Source organism: Oryctolagus cuniculus, chromosome 9, assembly GCF_964237555.1.
Source record: "Oryctolagus cuniculus chromosome 9, mOryCun1.1, whole genome shotgun sequence".
Classification (NCBI taxonomy): Eukaryota; Metazoa; Chordata; class Mammalia; order Lagomorpha; family Leporidae; genus Oryctolagus; species Oryctolagus cuniculus.
The window spans coordinates 133,548,600-133,564,958 of NC_091440.1; the positions used below are offsets into that span (position 1 = coordinate 133,548,600).

Here is a 16,359-nt window from a genome sequence, read left to right on the forward strand (position 1 = left end):
TCCTGGGTGAAGTCTGCCAACAGTGGGCATGCCTGAATTGCAGGGCTGAGAAGAAACAAATGGCTTTCTTGAGATCCTGGTAGAATGGGAGGAAGTCAGACAGGGAGGTCAGATGAGAAAGAGCAGAAATTCAGAACAGGTATGGAAAGTAAATACTAATTACGACAAGAAAACAGGGATCCCAGGAAACCTCAGAACCTGAACACAAACATCTGGAGTCCATTCAATCTCATTTTAATAGAGCAAAGTCTGGCACTGTTTGAAATTAACTACACACGCAGGAAATTCTTCTGCTGGTGTTGGGACTTATGGATAATCAGCATTAGAGGAGATAAATTCATTTACTATCAATAATTTTCTTCAATGTCCATCATCTTAGAAAAGGTGAAACCAAGATGCTATCCAAATGTTAAGTCACGTGTGCTGTACTTTAGACATTGGCTTTATTTTTGCAATATGCTTACTCTCAAAAAGCATCCACTTCGAAAGAAAGTAGAGAAAAATGAATTCATTTGAAAGCCTCTAAGAAATGAGTATCTAGGCAAAGAGTATCCATCCCCTTAATGGGATGCTGGCTGCCACTTTAAGAAGTCATCCTATTCAGGATCCTTTTGGTTCATAGGAACTCACTTAACCTAAGAATCAGAGATGTGTTCGCTTGGCAGAGGAAGAAGATCCTGCACAGACCTACTTCTCCAGCCCTCACAGGTCTGCATCAGATATTCCGATGGAAAACAGGATTTGGTATTCTGATTAAAAACTTACAAAGGGAAATGTATATAAAGAAACTAGGCAGTCCTAGGTCCCAAGAAACACCAAAGACCTCAATGCTCTGCTAAATTCAGGAATGGTCAGCAAACTTCCAGATAACCCATGATGAACAGTAAGGGTGAACCAGAAGCAGTAACTGAAACAAGATACTCAGGGCAGCTCTCCTGGAACTAAGAGAAGCAGAGTAAGATTAAGTCAAAAGCTTTTTCAGGGCGCAGTCTGAGCTGTACAATACAGAAACCACCCCTGACCCTGAGCACCTCACAGGTGACCCGTCCACACAGGATGTGCTGCAGGCCTGAAAGAAACGAAAAGAAAGCATCTCCCTATTAACACAAAAGCTATATTAGACAGAGCGTACTTCAAAAAGCTTGTAGGAAAATGGAATTAAAAGATCAGTTTGGTCTGTTGAAATCTTTACTTAATGTATACTAAGCTGATCTTCTGTATATTAAGATAATCGAAAATGAATCTTGATGTGAATGGAAGGGGAGAGGGAGTGGGAAAGGGGAGGGTTGCGGGTGGGAGGGATGGTATGGGGGGAAAGCCATTATAATCCATAAGTCGTACTTTGGAAATTTATATTCAGTAACTAAAAATTAAAAAAAAAAAAGATCAGTTTGGTTTAAAATGCTTCTGAAATCTATGCATAATTTACTCATAATACATATTTTCCATGAACTGCTTGGAGACTCATTGCATATTGAGTTAAATACAACATAGTATTAAAAGTAATTTTACTTGTTACATTGTAATTTTGGGGGGCCATGAAAAATTTAAAACTATTCTTATGGCCCCATTTTGTGGCTTACATTATACTGTTATTTCTATTGAGCAGTGCTATTCCAAATGAGTCATGTTTTATCAAAAGCCTTTAATTCATGTGACCATTTTAACATTTTCACTTAATTTAATATCGTTTGTTCCTTTAGTATCAAGCTCCTCTTTTATAAATCTTAGATAAGACTGTTTTAAGGTGAAAAACAGTGAGAGCTTCCCACACTGTCCAATAAAAGAGAATGACCCGAGTCTCTGCCAGAAGGTAGAGCCTTCAGAGTTCCCATATGGTACCCAGACTCTCCATGTCATCTCTGGCAAGAGGGTTACACAGTAAGAGAGCAGCATGGACACACAGAATAGGGTTAGGTCAAAAGTTGAACTAAATCTGTCCAGCATAAAACAACGCTTTATTTTAGGACTTTCTCAATTACAGGCTAAGTGTTATGTATAAAGTGAGATACAGGTTGTTCATTTTTATCGGTTCAAGCAAACCAATTCTCAGCAATTCTCGGATATTGACATAACCCCTTTGAGCAGAATCTCACAATGACTCCAGCTTACACAGAGAAAACACATCACTCTCCCAGCACTCCTTTTCATGAGATGCCATGCCACTGTAAAAATGTTTATTTATTTTCAGCTATTTGAAAGGCAGAGAGAAAGAGACAGACAGACATATCCTTCACTACTGTTCACTCCCCAGATGCCCATAAATAGCTGAAACTGGCCAGGCCACAAACCAAAGCCTGGACCACCACCCACATCACTTACATGAGCCGTCACCTGCTGCTTCCAAAGTTGCATTAGCTGGAAGCTGAATTGGAAACACAGCACCTGGGATTCAGACCAGAACACCAACATAGGACATGAGCATCCCAAGCAGTGGCTTGACTACAGTGCCACAGGCCTGCCCCAACAAATTTTAAAGACACTAGAATTCTCAATTATAAACATTAGAAACAGTCCATGGTTCACCTGGAAACTTGAAGAAACGTGGTTTTAGGCAAATCAGAATTTCACAGATAAAACAGAACATAAACAGTTTTACAAGACAGCACTGACTTAAAAGACAGAATACAGTAACACTAACAGAAAAAAACCAATGGACAATCCCAACATTGTAACACTACTACTTTGGCCGGCGCCGCGGCTCACTAGGCTAATCCTCCGCCTTGCGGCGCCGGCACACCGGGTTCTAGTCCTGGTCGGGGCACCGGATTCTGTCCTGGTTGCCCCTCTTCCAGGCCAGCTCTCTGCTATGGCCCGGGAGTGCAGTGGAGGATGGCCCAAGTGCTTGGGCCCTGCACCCCATGGGAGACCAGGAGAAGCACCTGGCTCCTGCCAACGGATCAGGGCGGTGTGCCGACCGCAGCACGCCAGCCGCAGTGGCCATTGGAGGGTGAACCAACGGCAAAAAGAGGACCTTTCTCTCTGTCTCTCTCTCTCACTGTCCACTCTGTCAAAAAAACAACAACGAAAAACACTACTACTTTAAAAAAAAGGTATTAAATTTTTTTATACAAGACTCAGTAATACGGAAATAAAATGGATTTTTTTTTAGGCCAAAATTTCCTACAGAATAAAATATTACTACGTGGGGCCAGGGCAGTGGTGCAGCAGATTAAGCTTCTATATCTGAGTGCTGGTTCAAGTCCTGGCTGCTCTGCTTCCCATTCAGCTCCCTGCTGATGCACCTGAGAAGGCAATGGAAGGTGGCCCAAGTGTTTGGGTCCTCACTGTTAATGCAGGAGACTCTGATGGAGTTCCAGGCTCAGAGCTTTGAGCTGCTGCAACCATTTGAAGATCAAAGATCTCTCTCTCTCACTCCCTCCCTCTGACAGCTCCTATGTTTTTAAACCCTCCCTATCAGTCTGCTTTTCAAATAAAATAAACCTTTAAAAAAAATAAGCATTACTCAAGGGCTGGGTCATGGTACCATTTAGGATGTCTGAATTCCATATGGGGGGAGGGTTTGTTCTTAGCTGCTCCACTTCTGATGCAGCTTCCTGCTAATACCCCTGGGAGGCAGCAGATGAGCGCTGAAGTTCTTGAGTCCCTGCCACCCAAGACGTGGGAAACCCAGATGGAGTTCCTGGCTCCTGGTGTGAACTGATGGCTGGAATAACTCATCAACACATCATTCTTCCAGTCATACTTATGAGGCTTCTCCACATTCACAGTCAAAGGCAGCAGTGGGTTCTGCAGTCAAGCAGCTGAGCCTTTAAACCCAGCTCTGAAGCTCAGCTCTGCCACTTACCAGAGGTCAGAGTTGGCAGGTTATCAGGCCTCCATGCTGAGAACTGCCATCCGTAAAATGGAGATAATGATAGCCCCTATTTCTGAGTTCTCATGAGGATTAAAATAAAATACAGTACTTAGAATAATACCCAAAACCCAGAAGAATATATAATCAGACACTTAATTCAAACCTTCGTCTTTAATTGAAACAAATAATCACTAAGGATAATAATCTAAGCTCAGGTCATGGCAGTTCTCCACTGCATAACTGCATATCTTACTTATCTATGCCCTCCTGCAGCGGGACATTGAGATTTTTTTTTTTTTTCCAAATGAATATCCATGAGCAATTCTCCTTGGGCAAAGAGGTGCATGTTTTTCTAGATTAAACCACTGGATAGTGGCCGGCGCCATGGCTCACTAGGCTAATCCTCCGCCTCCGGCACCGGCACTCCAGGTTCTAGTCCCGGTTGGGGCGCCAGATTCTGTCCCGGTTGCTCCTCTTCCAGTCCAGCTCACTGCTGTGGCCCAGGAGGGCAGTGGAGGATGGCCCAAGTCCTTGGGCCCTGCACCCGCATGGGAGACAGGAGGGGGCACCTGGGTCCTGGCTTTGGATTGGCGCAGTGCACCAGCCATGGCGGCCATTTGGGGAGCGAACCAACAGAAGGAAGATCTTTCTGTCTCTCTCTCTCTGGAAAAAATAAAAAATAAAACACTGACTAGTAGTGAATGCGGGACGCCAGGGTGTGCCCATTTTCCACCATGGAAGGAGCACACCCCAGTCCTGAGCTCGCAGTCTAAGTCTGACAGCTCTCGTGGTTCTAAACCACATTTCCCTGCAGTGAGACTGAGCATCTCCAATTCCCAGCTTCTTCTGCTGCAAGCTGCCTGCATATCCATCCACCACTCGTTTTATTTGTGTCCTCCATCTGTGTTTTTCTTTTTTAACATAGTCTGGTTCTAAATCCACTGGACACTAAAGACAGCACATCTCTCTCCCAGTCATGCCACTTGTCTTTCAGTTGAGTTTACAACCTCTTTCATTAAACCTAAGTTTTTCTTTTTGATGTATTAAATCATTTCTCCTTGATGGCTGGTTCTTCTTTTCTTGATTTGTTAAAGATCTTCCACATCCTAAAGTCACATACTCTATGATTTCCTCTTTTTTAAAACAATATTCTGATGTTTATTGTCTATTTTCAACAGGAATTTACTTTGCTTTTTGTGCGAAGGAGAGCTTTAATTTTTCCCTCAGACAGAAAACCAATTCAACAGGCCACTTTCTCTTTCCCTATAGATAGGAAAAGCTATCTCCAGCACTGACCAACTTTCCAAGTACGTGTGGATCCACGCTTCAACTCTATTCTACTAGTACTGTCTCTCTTGCACTACTATTATGCCACTTCAAATACCATGCTATCCTGTTACTTTACTGACATATAACTTAAAACACACAGTGAGCCAATGTGATTGAACACTCAACCCCACCCCCAGCGATCCAACCCACACCAAGATACCAACCTCCTCACCCTCTACGAGGCTCCCACACAACCCTTTCCAGTCAGCACCAGGCTTCCAAGATCTCTCTCACCATCCATCAGCACTACTACCACCTTAACTTACTACAAAAGAAGTCTGCAGGTTCCATCTCAGTCGGTGTGCAGCACTTTATTCTTTCTCACTGTCCTGTAGTATTCTACTTTACATATTATAATTTTTATTTTTTAAAAAGGTTCATTTATTTATTTGAAAGGAAGAGTTATAAAGAGGCAGACAGAAGCAGAAAGAGAGGTCTTCCATCCACTGGCTCACCCCCCAAATGGCTCCAACAGCTAGAACTGTGGTGATCTGAAGCCAGGAGCCAGGAGCTTCCTCCAGGTCTTCAACGCTCGAGCAGGGGCCCCAGCACTTGGGCCATCTTGTACTGTGTTCCCAGGCCATGGCAGAGAGCGGGATTGGAAGTGGAGCAGTGGGACTTGAACTGGCACCCATATAGGATGCTGGCACTGCACGCAGTGGCTTTACCTGCTACACCACACTGCCAGCTCCCACATTATAATTTTTAAATTAGTTTCCATATCCATCAGGGCAAGTGCTGCCTTTTTTTTTTTCAAGAACTGTCTTGGCTATTCTTATGCCTCTACTTTTACATATGAAGCTAATTTTCTACAGAGAAAAAAAAAAAGCCACTACATTTTTGTCAGAAATTACATAATTTACAAAACAATAACTTTTTGGTATTATTACTAAATATATTTTATTTTTTATTTATACATTTAATTTGGAAATGTTTATACCAGAACTGTGAAACTGAAGTTTAGATACAACAGGTGTCATTATCTTAGACAGACATGAAAATTATTTACATGATAGAAGACTCCAGAACTTCAGTGGGATGCAGTCTCACGTACGCCATTTCAACAGAGATTTCAATCTATGTATCTTCTAAGAATGTCACCATCTCTAGACAGAAAATAATCCTTGCCATCTAGGACTACTTTGTGCCTCCATATTCTGGAAAAACTTTATCTCCAACTCTCACACTCACTCAGTTAATCTCTCCACCTGTTCTTTTAGCCTGGTCCCACAGCTACTGCTGGTGCTTATAATATTTTTCCTTGAGACTTTTCTGGAAGCATGGTAGCTTTTTGGTTACCATTTCTGTGGCACTCCTCTCAACTACTACCCAGTTAAAGAGCATAAGACACTTCCTAAATGCTGGACCTGCAGTGGCCCCAGCACAGCAGCTCCCACTCTGTTCACACACCGCCATGAACAGAGTCCCACAGTCTGACCCTCGGGACTTGTGAAAAGCATTAAATAAACTTTAAATAACCTTTCCACACATAGATACAGTATACCTGCCTTTTACTCCCTCTAACTATATATTCTGAAGTAACATTTGGGGTACATGACAGGACTTCCTATAAAGAAGTTTTTATTTTCTGATAAGCTACAGTCAGTTTGAAAGCTGACCTTATATCCAGTAATGCTGAATTCTTTTATTAATACAAACAACAGGGCCAGCGCCATGGCTCACTTGGTTAATCCTCCACCTGCAGCACCGGCATCCCATATGGGCGCCGGGTTCTAGTCCCAGTTGCTCCTCTTCCTGTTCAGCTCTCTGCTGTGGCCTGGGAGGGTAGTGGAGGATGACCCAAGTGTTTGGGCTCCTGTACCTGCATGGGAGACCAGGAAGAAGCACCTGGCTCCTGGCTTCGGATCAGCGCAGCGCGCCGGCCGAGGTGGCCATTGGAGGGTGAACCAACGGTAAAGGAAGACCTTTCTCTCTGTCTCTCTCACTGTCTATCACTCTGTCAAATAAAAAAAAAAATACAAACAATATGTTCATTTCACTTTAATTTTCTAGAAAGACATCTTGTCTGTCTTCCTTTAGGATTTTAATTTGGTTTTGCCTATATTACTGATAGATACACATCTTTCTCTTGACTTTAATTCTCTAAGGTTTTACCATAAAGCAGAGGTGGAGAACTTTTTGCTGCCAAGGGCCATTTGGATATTTATAATATTATCTGTGGGCTGTATGAAATTATCAATTGAAAAATTAGCCTGCTCTAGATTTGCTGAATTTCAAGTCCTACCAGCAGTTGCCTTGGCAAGACCAGACCAGTGATTTTGCGGCCTTCCACGGTCCATGGCCAGACACGTCCCACCCCTGCATAAAGCATGACACTCTGTTGTCTATAAGAGTTTGAAAGGCAGCCTTTACTGGAAAAGTTCATTTCACTTTAAGATTTAAGACTTTTGTTGTTTACATTAATAATGAGTTTTATCACATACTTTTGGTAAATCTAATAAACTATGTAGATAAATTTTCAAATATTAAACTATCCTTATATCTCTAGCCCAATTAAAATTTCTGTGTTAAAATAAGCACTTAACCCTTGGATTATATTGCCACCTGGGCCTCCCACATTCCATGTAGGAGTGCCTGTTTAAAGACATGGCCACTCTGCTTCAGCTTTCAATCCAACTGCCTGACTTAATGCACACCCTGGCAAGCAGACAATGGATCAAGTTCTTGGGTCCCTGTTGCCCATGGGAGAAACCCAGGCTGAGTGCCAGGCTCCTGCCTTCAGATTAGCCCAGCCCTGGCTGTTGCAGGCACCTGGGGAGTGAACTCACACACAGGAGATCTATCTATCTATCTCTCTCTCTCTCTCTCTCTCTCTCTCTCTCTCTCTCGGCATCTCTAATAAACACATTTTTAAAAATTTTTTTAAATGCATATGTTCGGGGCCGGCGCCATGGCTCACTTGGTTAATCCTCTGCCTGTGGCGCCAGCATCCCATATAGTCACTGGGTTCTGGTCCTGGTGGCTCCTCTTCTGGTCCAGCTCTCTGCTGTGGCCTGGGAAGGCAGCAGAGGATGGCACGGGTGCTTGGGCCCCTGCACCCGCATGGGAGACCAGGAGGAGGCATCTGGCTCCTGGCTTCGGATCTACGCAGTGCGCCAGCCGTGGCAGCCATTTGGAGAGTGAACCAACGGAGGGAAGACCTTTCTCTCTATCTCTCTCACTGTCTAACTCTACCTGTCAAATAAAAAAAATGCATACGTTCATAAATACAATGGAATGTAAAATATCTCCCTTGAATATTTTTAGTCTAGGTTTCAAGACCAAATTTGCCTGTTCTCAGTCTGGTAACTTTCCTTCTTTTTCTATCCTCTCAGCCAATTTATATAACATTGGAATTATCCTACAGTGTAACTGAAATTATGAATGCAAATATCACAGTTAAAACTATTCCTTCAGGGCCAGCCTTCTAGTACAGCAGGCAGAGCCATGGCCTGCAACATCAGCATCCCCTATGGGTTCCATTTCATGGCTGTGGCCTGGCTGCTCAACTTCTAATCCAGCTCCCTGCTACAGGCCTGGGAAAAGCAGCTGAAGATGGCCCAAATACTTGGGCCCCTGACATCCACACGGGAGCCTCAGATGAAACTCCTGGTCCTGGCTTCAGCCTGGCCCAGCCCTGGCTGTTGTAGCCATATGGGAAGTAAACCAGCAAATGGAAGATTTCCCTCTTTCTCTCCTTCCCTCTCTCTGTAACTCTTTCAAATAAAGAAATATTTTAAAAATATAAAACTATTCCTTCTGACACCACTTCTCACAAACAAGGATGGCAATCATCAAAAAGCCAAGAACGAGAAAGTGTTGGTGAGGGCATGGAAGGAAAGGAAATGGTACAGCCACTGAGGGACGTGTCAGGTGGGGCCTCAAAAATAAGCAGCAGCAATAGGGCTCCCAGGATACACTCAAAGAAATGAGAACACACCCACACAGTAACTCACACAAGGCTCCTAGAAGGGAGATTTATAATCGGCATGATGCAAGAAATCGTCCAAATATCCACCAACTGGAGAACAGACAAATAAAGCATGACATATACACATACAACGGTCTACCACTGGCCACAATAAGGCAGAGTGGGGGCTGGTGTTGTGGTGCAGCAGGTTACAGCCCCAGACTGCAGTGCCGGCAGCCCATATGGGAGCCAGTTGGAGTTCCGGCTGCTCCTCTTCCAATCCAGCTCTCTGCTCTGGCCGTTGCAGTCATTTGGGGAGTGAACCAACAGAATGTAAGACACCTCTCCCTCCCTCCCTCCCTCTCTCTCTGTAACTCTGTCTTTCAAATAAATAAAATAATTATTAATAAAAAAAGGCAGAGTGAACAAATATATGCCACAACACGGTTAGACCTTAAGAAGACTCTGCGAAATGAAACAATCACAAAGCCCACCTGCTGTCTGGCTCCATCATACAAACTGAGCTGAACAGGCACACAGAAACAAAGCAGATTAATAGATGCTGAAGCCGGAAGCGTTTAGGGAGAGGAAAACATCCTAAAATTGACTGTGGCAATCACTGCACTACTCTGCAAAAAAAGTAATACCCAATGAGTTTTACATTTCAACAGTAAATGGCATGGCATATGAATTATATCTCAATTAAAGTTTTTAAGTTTTAAAGATTTATTATTTATTAGAGTAACAGAGAGAGAGGAACAGAGATGGAGGGAGGGAAGGAGGGAGGGGGGGAGCGGGAAGGGGGGAGGGATGGAGGGAAGGAGAGAAGGAGGGAGGGGGAGAGAAGGAGGGAGGGAGGGAGGGAGGGAGATATGGATGGATTTTCTATTCACCAGTTCACTCCCCAAACGAGCAAGGGCTACTGTTTAGTCAGGCAGAAGCCAGGAGCCCAGGGCCTTCTTCCAGGTCTCCCATATGGATGCAGGGGCCCAAGCACCTGGGCCATGTTCTGCTGCTTTCCAGAAGGGAACTGTACTGTTCAGAGGAGCAGCTGGGACTGGAGCTGGTGCCCACATGGGATGCCAGCAGCGAGGCACTGGCTTAATTATTATTAATTATTTTAAAAGACCTACCCTTCTTGGGGAAATGTATTACCACTTCAATTTCTTTAATGATTTTAGGCTTCTTTAGATTTTTCTTTTCGTTGTACTATCAATTTCAGGAAGTATTGTTCCTACAAAATGGACCTTTTGGGGTGGACAATTAGCACAGCAGGTGAGACACTGCTCGGATGGTGGCATTCCACATCAGACAGAGGGCTTGAGTCTGAGCCCCAGCTCTGTGTCCAATTCCAGATTCCTGCTAATGCATACCCTGAGAAGCCACAGATGATGGCCAAAGTAACTAGGTCCCTGTCATTCATGGGAAACCCGAATTTCAGCCTTGCCCATCACTGTCTGATACAGGAATTTGGGAAGGACACCAGCAGGTGGAAGGTAACACGTTCACACTCTCTCTCTTTTCCTTTTGGACTTTTCCATAACATTTTTTAAAATTTTATTTATTTAGTTGGAAGGCAGAGAGGCAGAGAGAGAGAGAGAGAGAGAGAGAGAGAGAGAGAGAGAGAGATATCAATCTTCCATCCACTGGTTCACTCTCCAAATGACTGCAATGGCTAGAGCTGGGCAGATCCAAAGCCAGGAGCCAGGAGCTTCCTCTGGGTCTCCCACATGGGTACAGGGGCCCAAGGACTTGGGCCATCTTCTACTGCTATCCCAAACCATAGCAGAGAGTGAAATTGGAAGTGGGGCAGCCGAGACTTGAACCAGCGCCCAAATGGGATGCTGGCACTGCAGGTGGTGGCTTTACTTGCTACACCACAGTGCCAGCCCCCATCATCTCATTTTTAAAACTTAAAGTTTAGAGGTTCTGTATCACTATTATATTTGTAGTCATGCCCCCTTCTTAAATTTTACTATATGTGTCATGTTTTTCTTGATGAGTATCTCTAAAAATAAATGAAAAGAACTAGCTTTGATTTATCATGATCCTGTTTTTATTGATTATTTTCTAGTCTGCTAAATTATGTTTTCAACATTTCTTCTTTCTTGCTTCTGTCTTCAGTTTTACTGCCTTTAAGTTTTTTGAGTTGAATAACTACTTTCAATTTTTCAAGTTAATACATGCATTTAAGGTTAAAATTTATACCCAAACACCATTTTTCTTGCACCTCTCAAGTTCTGATACAATGTTTTTGTTCTGATTCACTTCTAATTATTTTATAATTTCCACTATGACTTTATACATTCATTTATTTGAAAAGTAGAGAGAGAAAGAGAGACCAGCACATGTGCAGTATCTTCCATCTACTGGTTTACTTCCTAAAGCCAGGAGGCAAGAACTCCATCTAGGGCTCCCACTTGGCTGGCAAGAACTCAAGCACTTGCCCATCACTGCCTTCCAGGGTAAACTCATTAGCAGGAAACTGGAATCAGAAACAGCGCTGGGAATTCAACCTGGGCACTCTGACATGGGACAGACGATCTCAGCAGTCGCTTAACACAGTGTGCCACAACACCTGCCCTCCACTATGGTTCTCACGACTAAAGATCCTTCCTCATTTTTCCTCAGTCTCGGCTCCACCATCCTCGGTATGCTCTTCTGAAACTCCAGCTACACACCATGCCGCAGCCCCTCGGGCCACCTCTGGGGCACCTCAGTTTTTCTCTCCTCTTCTCCCCATCTCCTTGAGCCATTCAGGGAAAGTTCCCTTTTCTATCTTCAAATTAAAAACTTCTCTGTTCAACTATGTCTTATGTATTTTACCACCTTACGGAGAAATTAGTTGGATTTTTCATTTTCTGGATTTCAATTGGTTACCTCTCTGTATACGCTCTTTATTTTAAAAGGGAATAGATATACTTCAAGCTATAACACTTTTAGATGACACGTTCTCTGTGAAGCCTTCCATTGTAAAGCACGTATTTAATGACAAAGTCACTTCCTAAAGAGCTCAGGTGCCTGCTGTTCTGCCAGGTGTTGTCCTGCTGTGCCTGCCTGTGCCAAGGTAGGCCAAGATCAAGTGCTATTATCCCCATTTTGCAATTAGAGAAACTGAAGCACAGTAAAGTGCTTTTTAAAACAGCTTCTCCACAGCTTTTCTTTTTTTTTTTTTTTAATTTCAAAGCCACAGAAATGTTGCAAGCACAATGGATACCCAGGTATTGCTCACCCAGATTCCAGACTGCTGACATCCACCACATTTCCCTGAGGGCTCTACTCACTCCCGGGCTCTCTCTCTCCCCCCTCCCCCTCTCTCTCTCTCCCCCTCCCTCCCTCCCTCTCTCCCCCTCCCTCCCCCTCCCTCTCCCCCCCTCCCACCCCCTTCCTCCCCCTCTCCCCCTCCCTCTCCCTCTCTCCCCCTCCCTCTCCCTCTCTCCCCCTCCTTCCCCCTCCCTCCCTCTCTCTCCCCCTCCCTCCCTCCCTCTCTCTCTCTCTCTCTCTATATATATATACATACATACATACATACATACATACATACCAGAACCAAACACTCAAACCCTGTTCTTCTGAACCCCTTTCTGAATCCATCATGACCCTTAACTTTTTCTTTTTTAAGATTTATTTATTTATTTGAAAGGCAGAGATACAGAGAGGCAGAGTCATAGAGAGAGGTCTTCCATCCGTTGGTTCGCTCTTCAAATGGCTGCAATGGCCAGAGCTGCGTGAATTCGAAGCCAGCTTCTTCTGGGTCCCCCATTCAGGTGCAGGGGCCCAAGGACTTGGGCCACTCTCCACTGCTTTCCCAGTCATCAGCAGGAAGCTGGATCGGAAGTGGAGCAGCCAGGACTTGAGCTGGCAACCATATGGGATGCTGGCACCACAGGCAGTAGCTTTAACCTGCTATGCCACAGTGCCATCCCTCCTTCACTTATAAATATTTCAGCATGTATCACCAAAGAACAAGGGCATAGTGAAGATCATTGTACCATTCTGACGCCAAAGAAACCATCAGACTGGAACAGATTCACACTGATATGCAATAGCAGATTCAAAAGTATTACTGCAGTCAGAACAGAAGACTTCTCACTCTCTGCCTCTGCTTCTCAGTAATTCTACCTTCCAAATAAATGACCAGATGTTCTCTATCTTGGCTTCTCCAATGACAGAACCTGAACTGGCTCATTCCTTAAAGGTGACATTCAATTCATCAAAGCGCATTTCCTTCCTTTAGAGACCTTAGAGTTCATTTACTGCTTCATTGAACAACTGTTCTTAAAGACAAGCATTTCTGAAAATTAAACGATAAGCTTCTAGGATAATCAAATCTCAAAACTCAAGTATAAAGGCTGGCACTGTGGTGTAGCAGGTAAAGCCACCGCCTGCAGTGCCAGCATCCCATATTGGCACCAGTTCAAGTCCTGGATGCTCCACTTCCGATCCAGCTCTCTGTTATGGCCTGGGAAAGCAGTAGAAGATGGCCCAAGTACTTGGACCCCTGTATCCACGTGGGAGTCCTCAAAGAAACTCCTGGCTCCTGGCTTTGGATCAGCCCAGCTCTGGTCCTTGTGGCCTTTTGGGGAGTGAGCTAGCAGATGGAGGACCTCTCTCTCTCTCTTTGCCTTAGCCTCCCTGTCACTCTGCCTTTCAATTAAATAAAACATATGAAAAAAAATCCTCAATTATGTTGACTTTCCAATTTGCTTTCTAACACTAGAGAACAATCTTAAAAGTGAAACCATTCTAATTAACTCTCAAAATTACACTCTGTGTCACAGAACTTAATATAATACAAAATAACTAGAATTTCACTGTATCCCTTTTAAAAAAATTATTTTATTTTTATGTCATTGCAAGACAGAGTAACAGGGAAAACAGAGAACAAGATTTTCCAACCACAAGTTCACTCCCCGAATCTCAAAAACAGCCAGGACTGGGCAAGGTCAGGGTCTCCCACGTGGGTAGCAGGTGCTCACACACCTGAGCTATATCACCTGCTGCCTTCTAGAACAACATCAGCAGGAGCTGGGATAGGAAGAGCATTAGCAGGGACTCAAACCACACACTCCCATATGGGACACAGGGGACCCAAGCACCACTCAACCAGCTGTACCAGAATATCCAAATTCTACAAGGTTTAAAGGGAAAATGGTGTCTTTACAAAAATAATATAGTAAAACAGGACTGATGAGCCAAATAGACCTGCTTTAAACATGAAAAAACCAGTAAGTATATTCATGAATTTATGTAAAAAATTAAGTGTTTCTGTGAATATAATTTCAGTCACTGATGTTAGGAACAGAAAAGGCTAATCCTCTGCCTGCGGCACTGGCACCCCGGGTTCTAGTGCCTGTTGGGGCGCCGGACTCTGTCCCGGTTGCTCCTCTTCCAGTCCAGCTCTCTGCTGTGGCTCGGGAGTGCAGTGGAGGATGGCCCAAGTCCTTGGCCCCTGCACCCAAGTGGGAGACCTGGAAGAAGCTCCTGGCTCCTGGCTTCAGATTGGCTCAGCTCTGGCTGTTGCATCCACTTGCGGGGTGAACCAGCAGACAAAAGACTTCTCACTCTCTGCCTCCGCTTCTCAGTAATTCTACCTTCCAAATAAATGAATAAATCTTTTTTAAAAAATACTGTAAAATTCCATCCTTGCTCTCAAAGAACCTACAACCCAACTTGAGAGTTTTATCTATTTATTTATTTATTTATTTATTTGACAGGCAGAGTGGACAGTGAGAGAAAGAGAGAAAGGTCTTCCTTTTTCCGTTAGTTCACCCTCCAAGTGGCCGCTATGGCTGGCATGTTGCGGCCAGCACACTGCGCTGATCCAAAGCCAGGAGCCAGGTGCTTCCTCCTGGTCTCCTATGCGGGTGCAGGGGCCCAAGCACTTGGGCCATCCTCCACTGCACTCCCGAGCCACAGCAGAGAGCTGGACTGGAAGAGGAGCAACCGGGACAGAGTCCGGCGCCCCAACAGGCACTAGAACCCGGGGTGCCGGTGCCGCAGGCAGAGGATTAGCCTAGTGAGCCGCAGCGTCGGCCAAGAGTTTTACATGCATCTTAAAAATAGCAAAACAACCTGGAGGTAATACCTGAGGCTAAACTGTCACACAGATAACTACAGTCAAACACTAGGTAACATGAGCGTCTACACAAAGCACGTTTCAGGAAGTAATGCAATTTCACAGAAACCCCACTCCTCCACTGAGGAAGCTGGGCTGACAAAGATGCTGGCATACATGGAACAAAGAGAGCTGGATGAACAGAGGGTCATATGAAGAAAATGGGAAAAGCAGAAACCAAAGGACAAACAGGACAACTGTTTGTTTGAAACAAACAGTTTTGTTTGAAACAAAAGTTTCAAAGAAGGAAATCAAGGCTGGGTAAATGAGATGGAACTGGACTATGAGAGGCATTGAATACTCGGCAAATAGGCGAGAATTTTTGAAAACAGCTGTAAAAGGGTGCCACTGCAGGCTCCATCGATGAAAATGCCCTTTTAAAAGTAGTAATGGTAGGCACTAGTGCTGTAGCGTAGCAGGTGAAGCCACCACCTGCAGTGCTGGCATCCCATATGGGCACCTGTTTGAATCCCGGCTACTCCACTTCTGATCCAGCTCTCTGCTATGGTCTGGGAAAGCAGTAGAAGATGGTCCAAGTCCCTGGGCCCCTGCACCCATGTGGGAGACCTGAAAGAAGCTCCTGGCTCCTGGCTTCGGATCAGCGCAGGTCCAGCCACTGTGGCCATCTGGGGAGTGAACCAACGGATGGAAGACCTTTCTCTCTCTTTCTCTGTCTCTCTGCCTCTGCCTCTCTGCCTTTCAATTAAATAAATAAATCTCTTTAAAAAAAGTAGCAATGGTAATGCTTTAAAAGTAGTAGGGTTGGAGAGAAAAACAAGAAACATTGCAATTGTAACATTTATAAGGCAACTCAATACATTCATTATCTGAAGTCTGCAGGATCAGAGAGCTCAAACTGAACCAATTCTGCCACACTTCACCACCAATAAGCCCTTGCATTTACAAACAAGGAAGTGCAAATGTAATTGTACCACACCCTAAACTCTCTTTTCAGTATATCTGCAGTCAAGTTAAAAGGTACACTGGAAACCGTATCATTAAAAAGTACTTTAAAACTGTTTTTTCTGTTCAGCACAAGTGTGCCAATAGAATCTCACTAAATTTGGAATGTGTACAAATTCTAAAGCGCTAGGATTCACCTGAATAAAAGCAACACCATAAAAACATTTATGAAAGAATTCAACTACAGCTTCCCCCTACTTTGCTTTATAACTATCATACTGT

The 16,359-nt window shown here is 44.2% G+C and overlaps 1 protein-coding gene across 4 annotated transcripts in view; it reads right to left on the reverse strand.

The window, feature by feature from the left end:
- YAF2 (YY1 associated factor 2) overlaps positions 1-16,359 on the reverse strand; it is an 80,111-nt gene that overhangs the window by 31,787 nt on the left and 31,965 nt on the right. Inside the window, exon 1 of one of the 4 annotated variants that reach the window (XM_008259394.4) lies at positions 9,551-9,661. The exons of 2 other annotated variants lie outside the window; for them this stretch is intronic. In XM_008259394.4, coding sequence (XP_008257616.3) covers positions 9,551-9,570 — 20 coding nt within the window. In that variant the 5' untranslated portion in view covers positions 9,571-9,661. Of the gene's footprint in view, positions 1-9,550; positions 9,662-14,384; positions 14,651-16,359 lie in introns of those variants that run through there. One more of the 4 variants, XM_051850965.2, reaches the window with a different exon arrangement.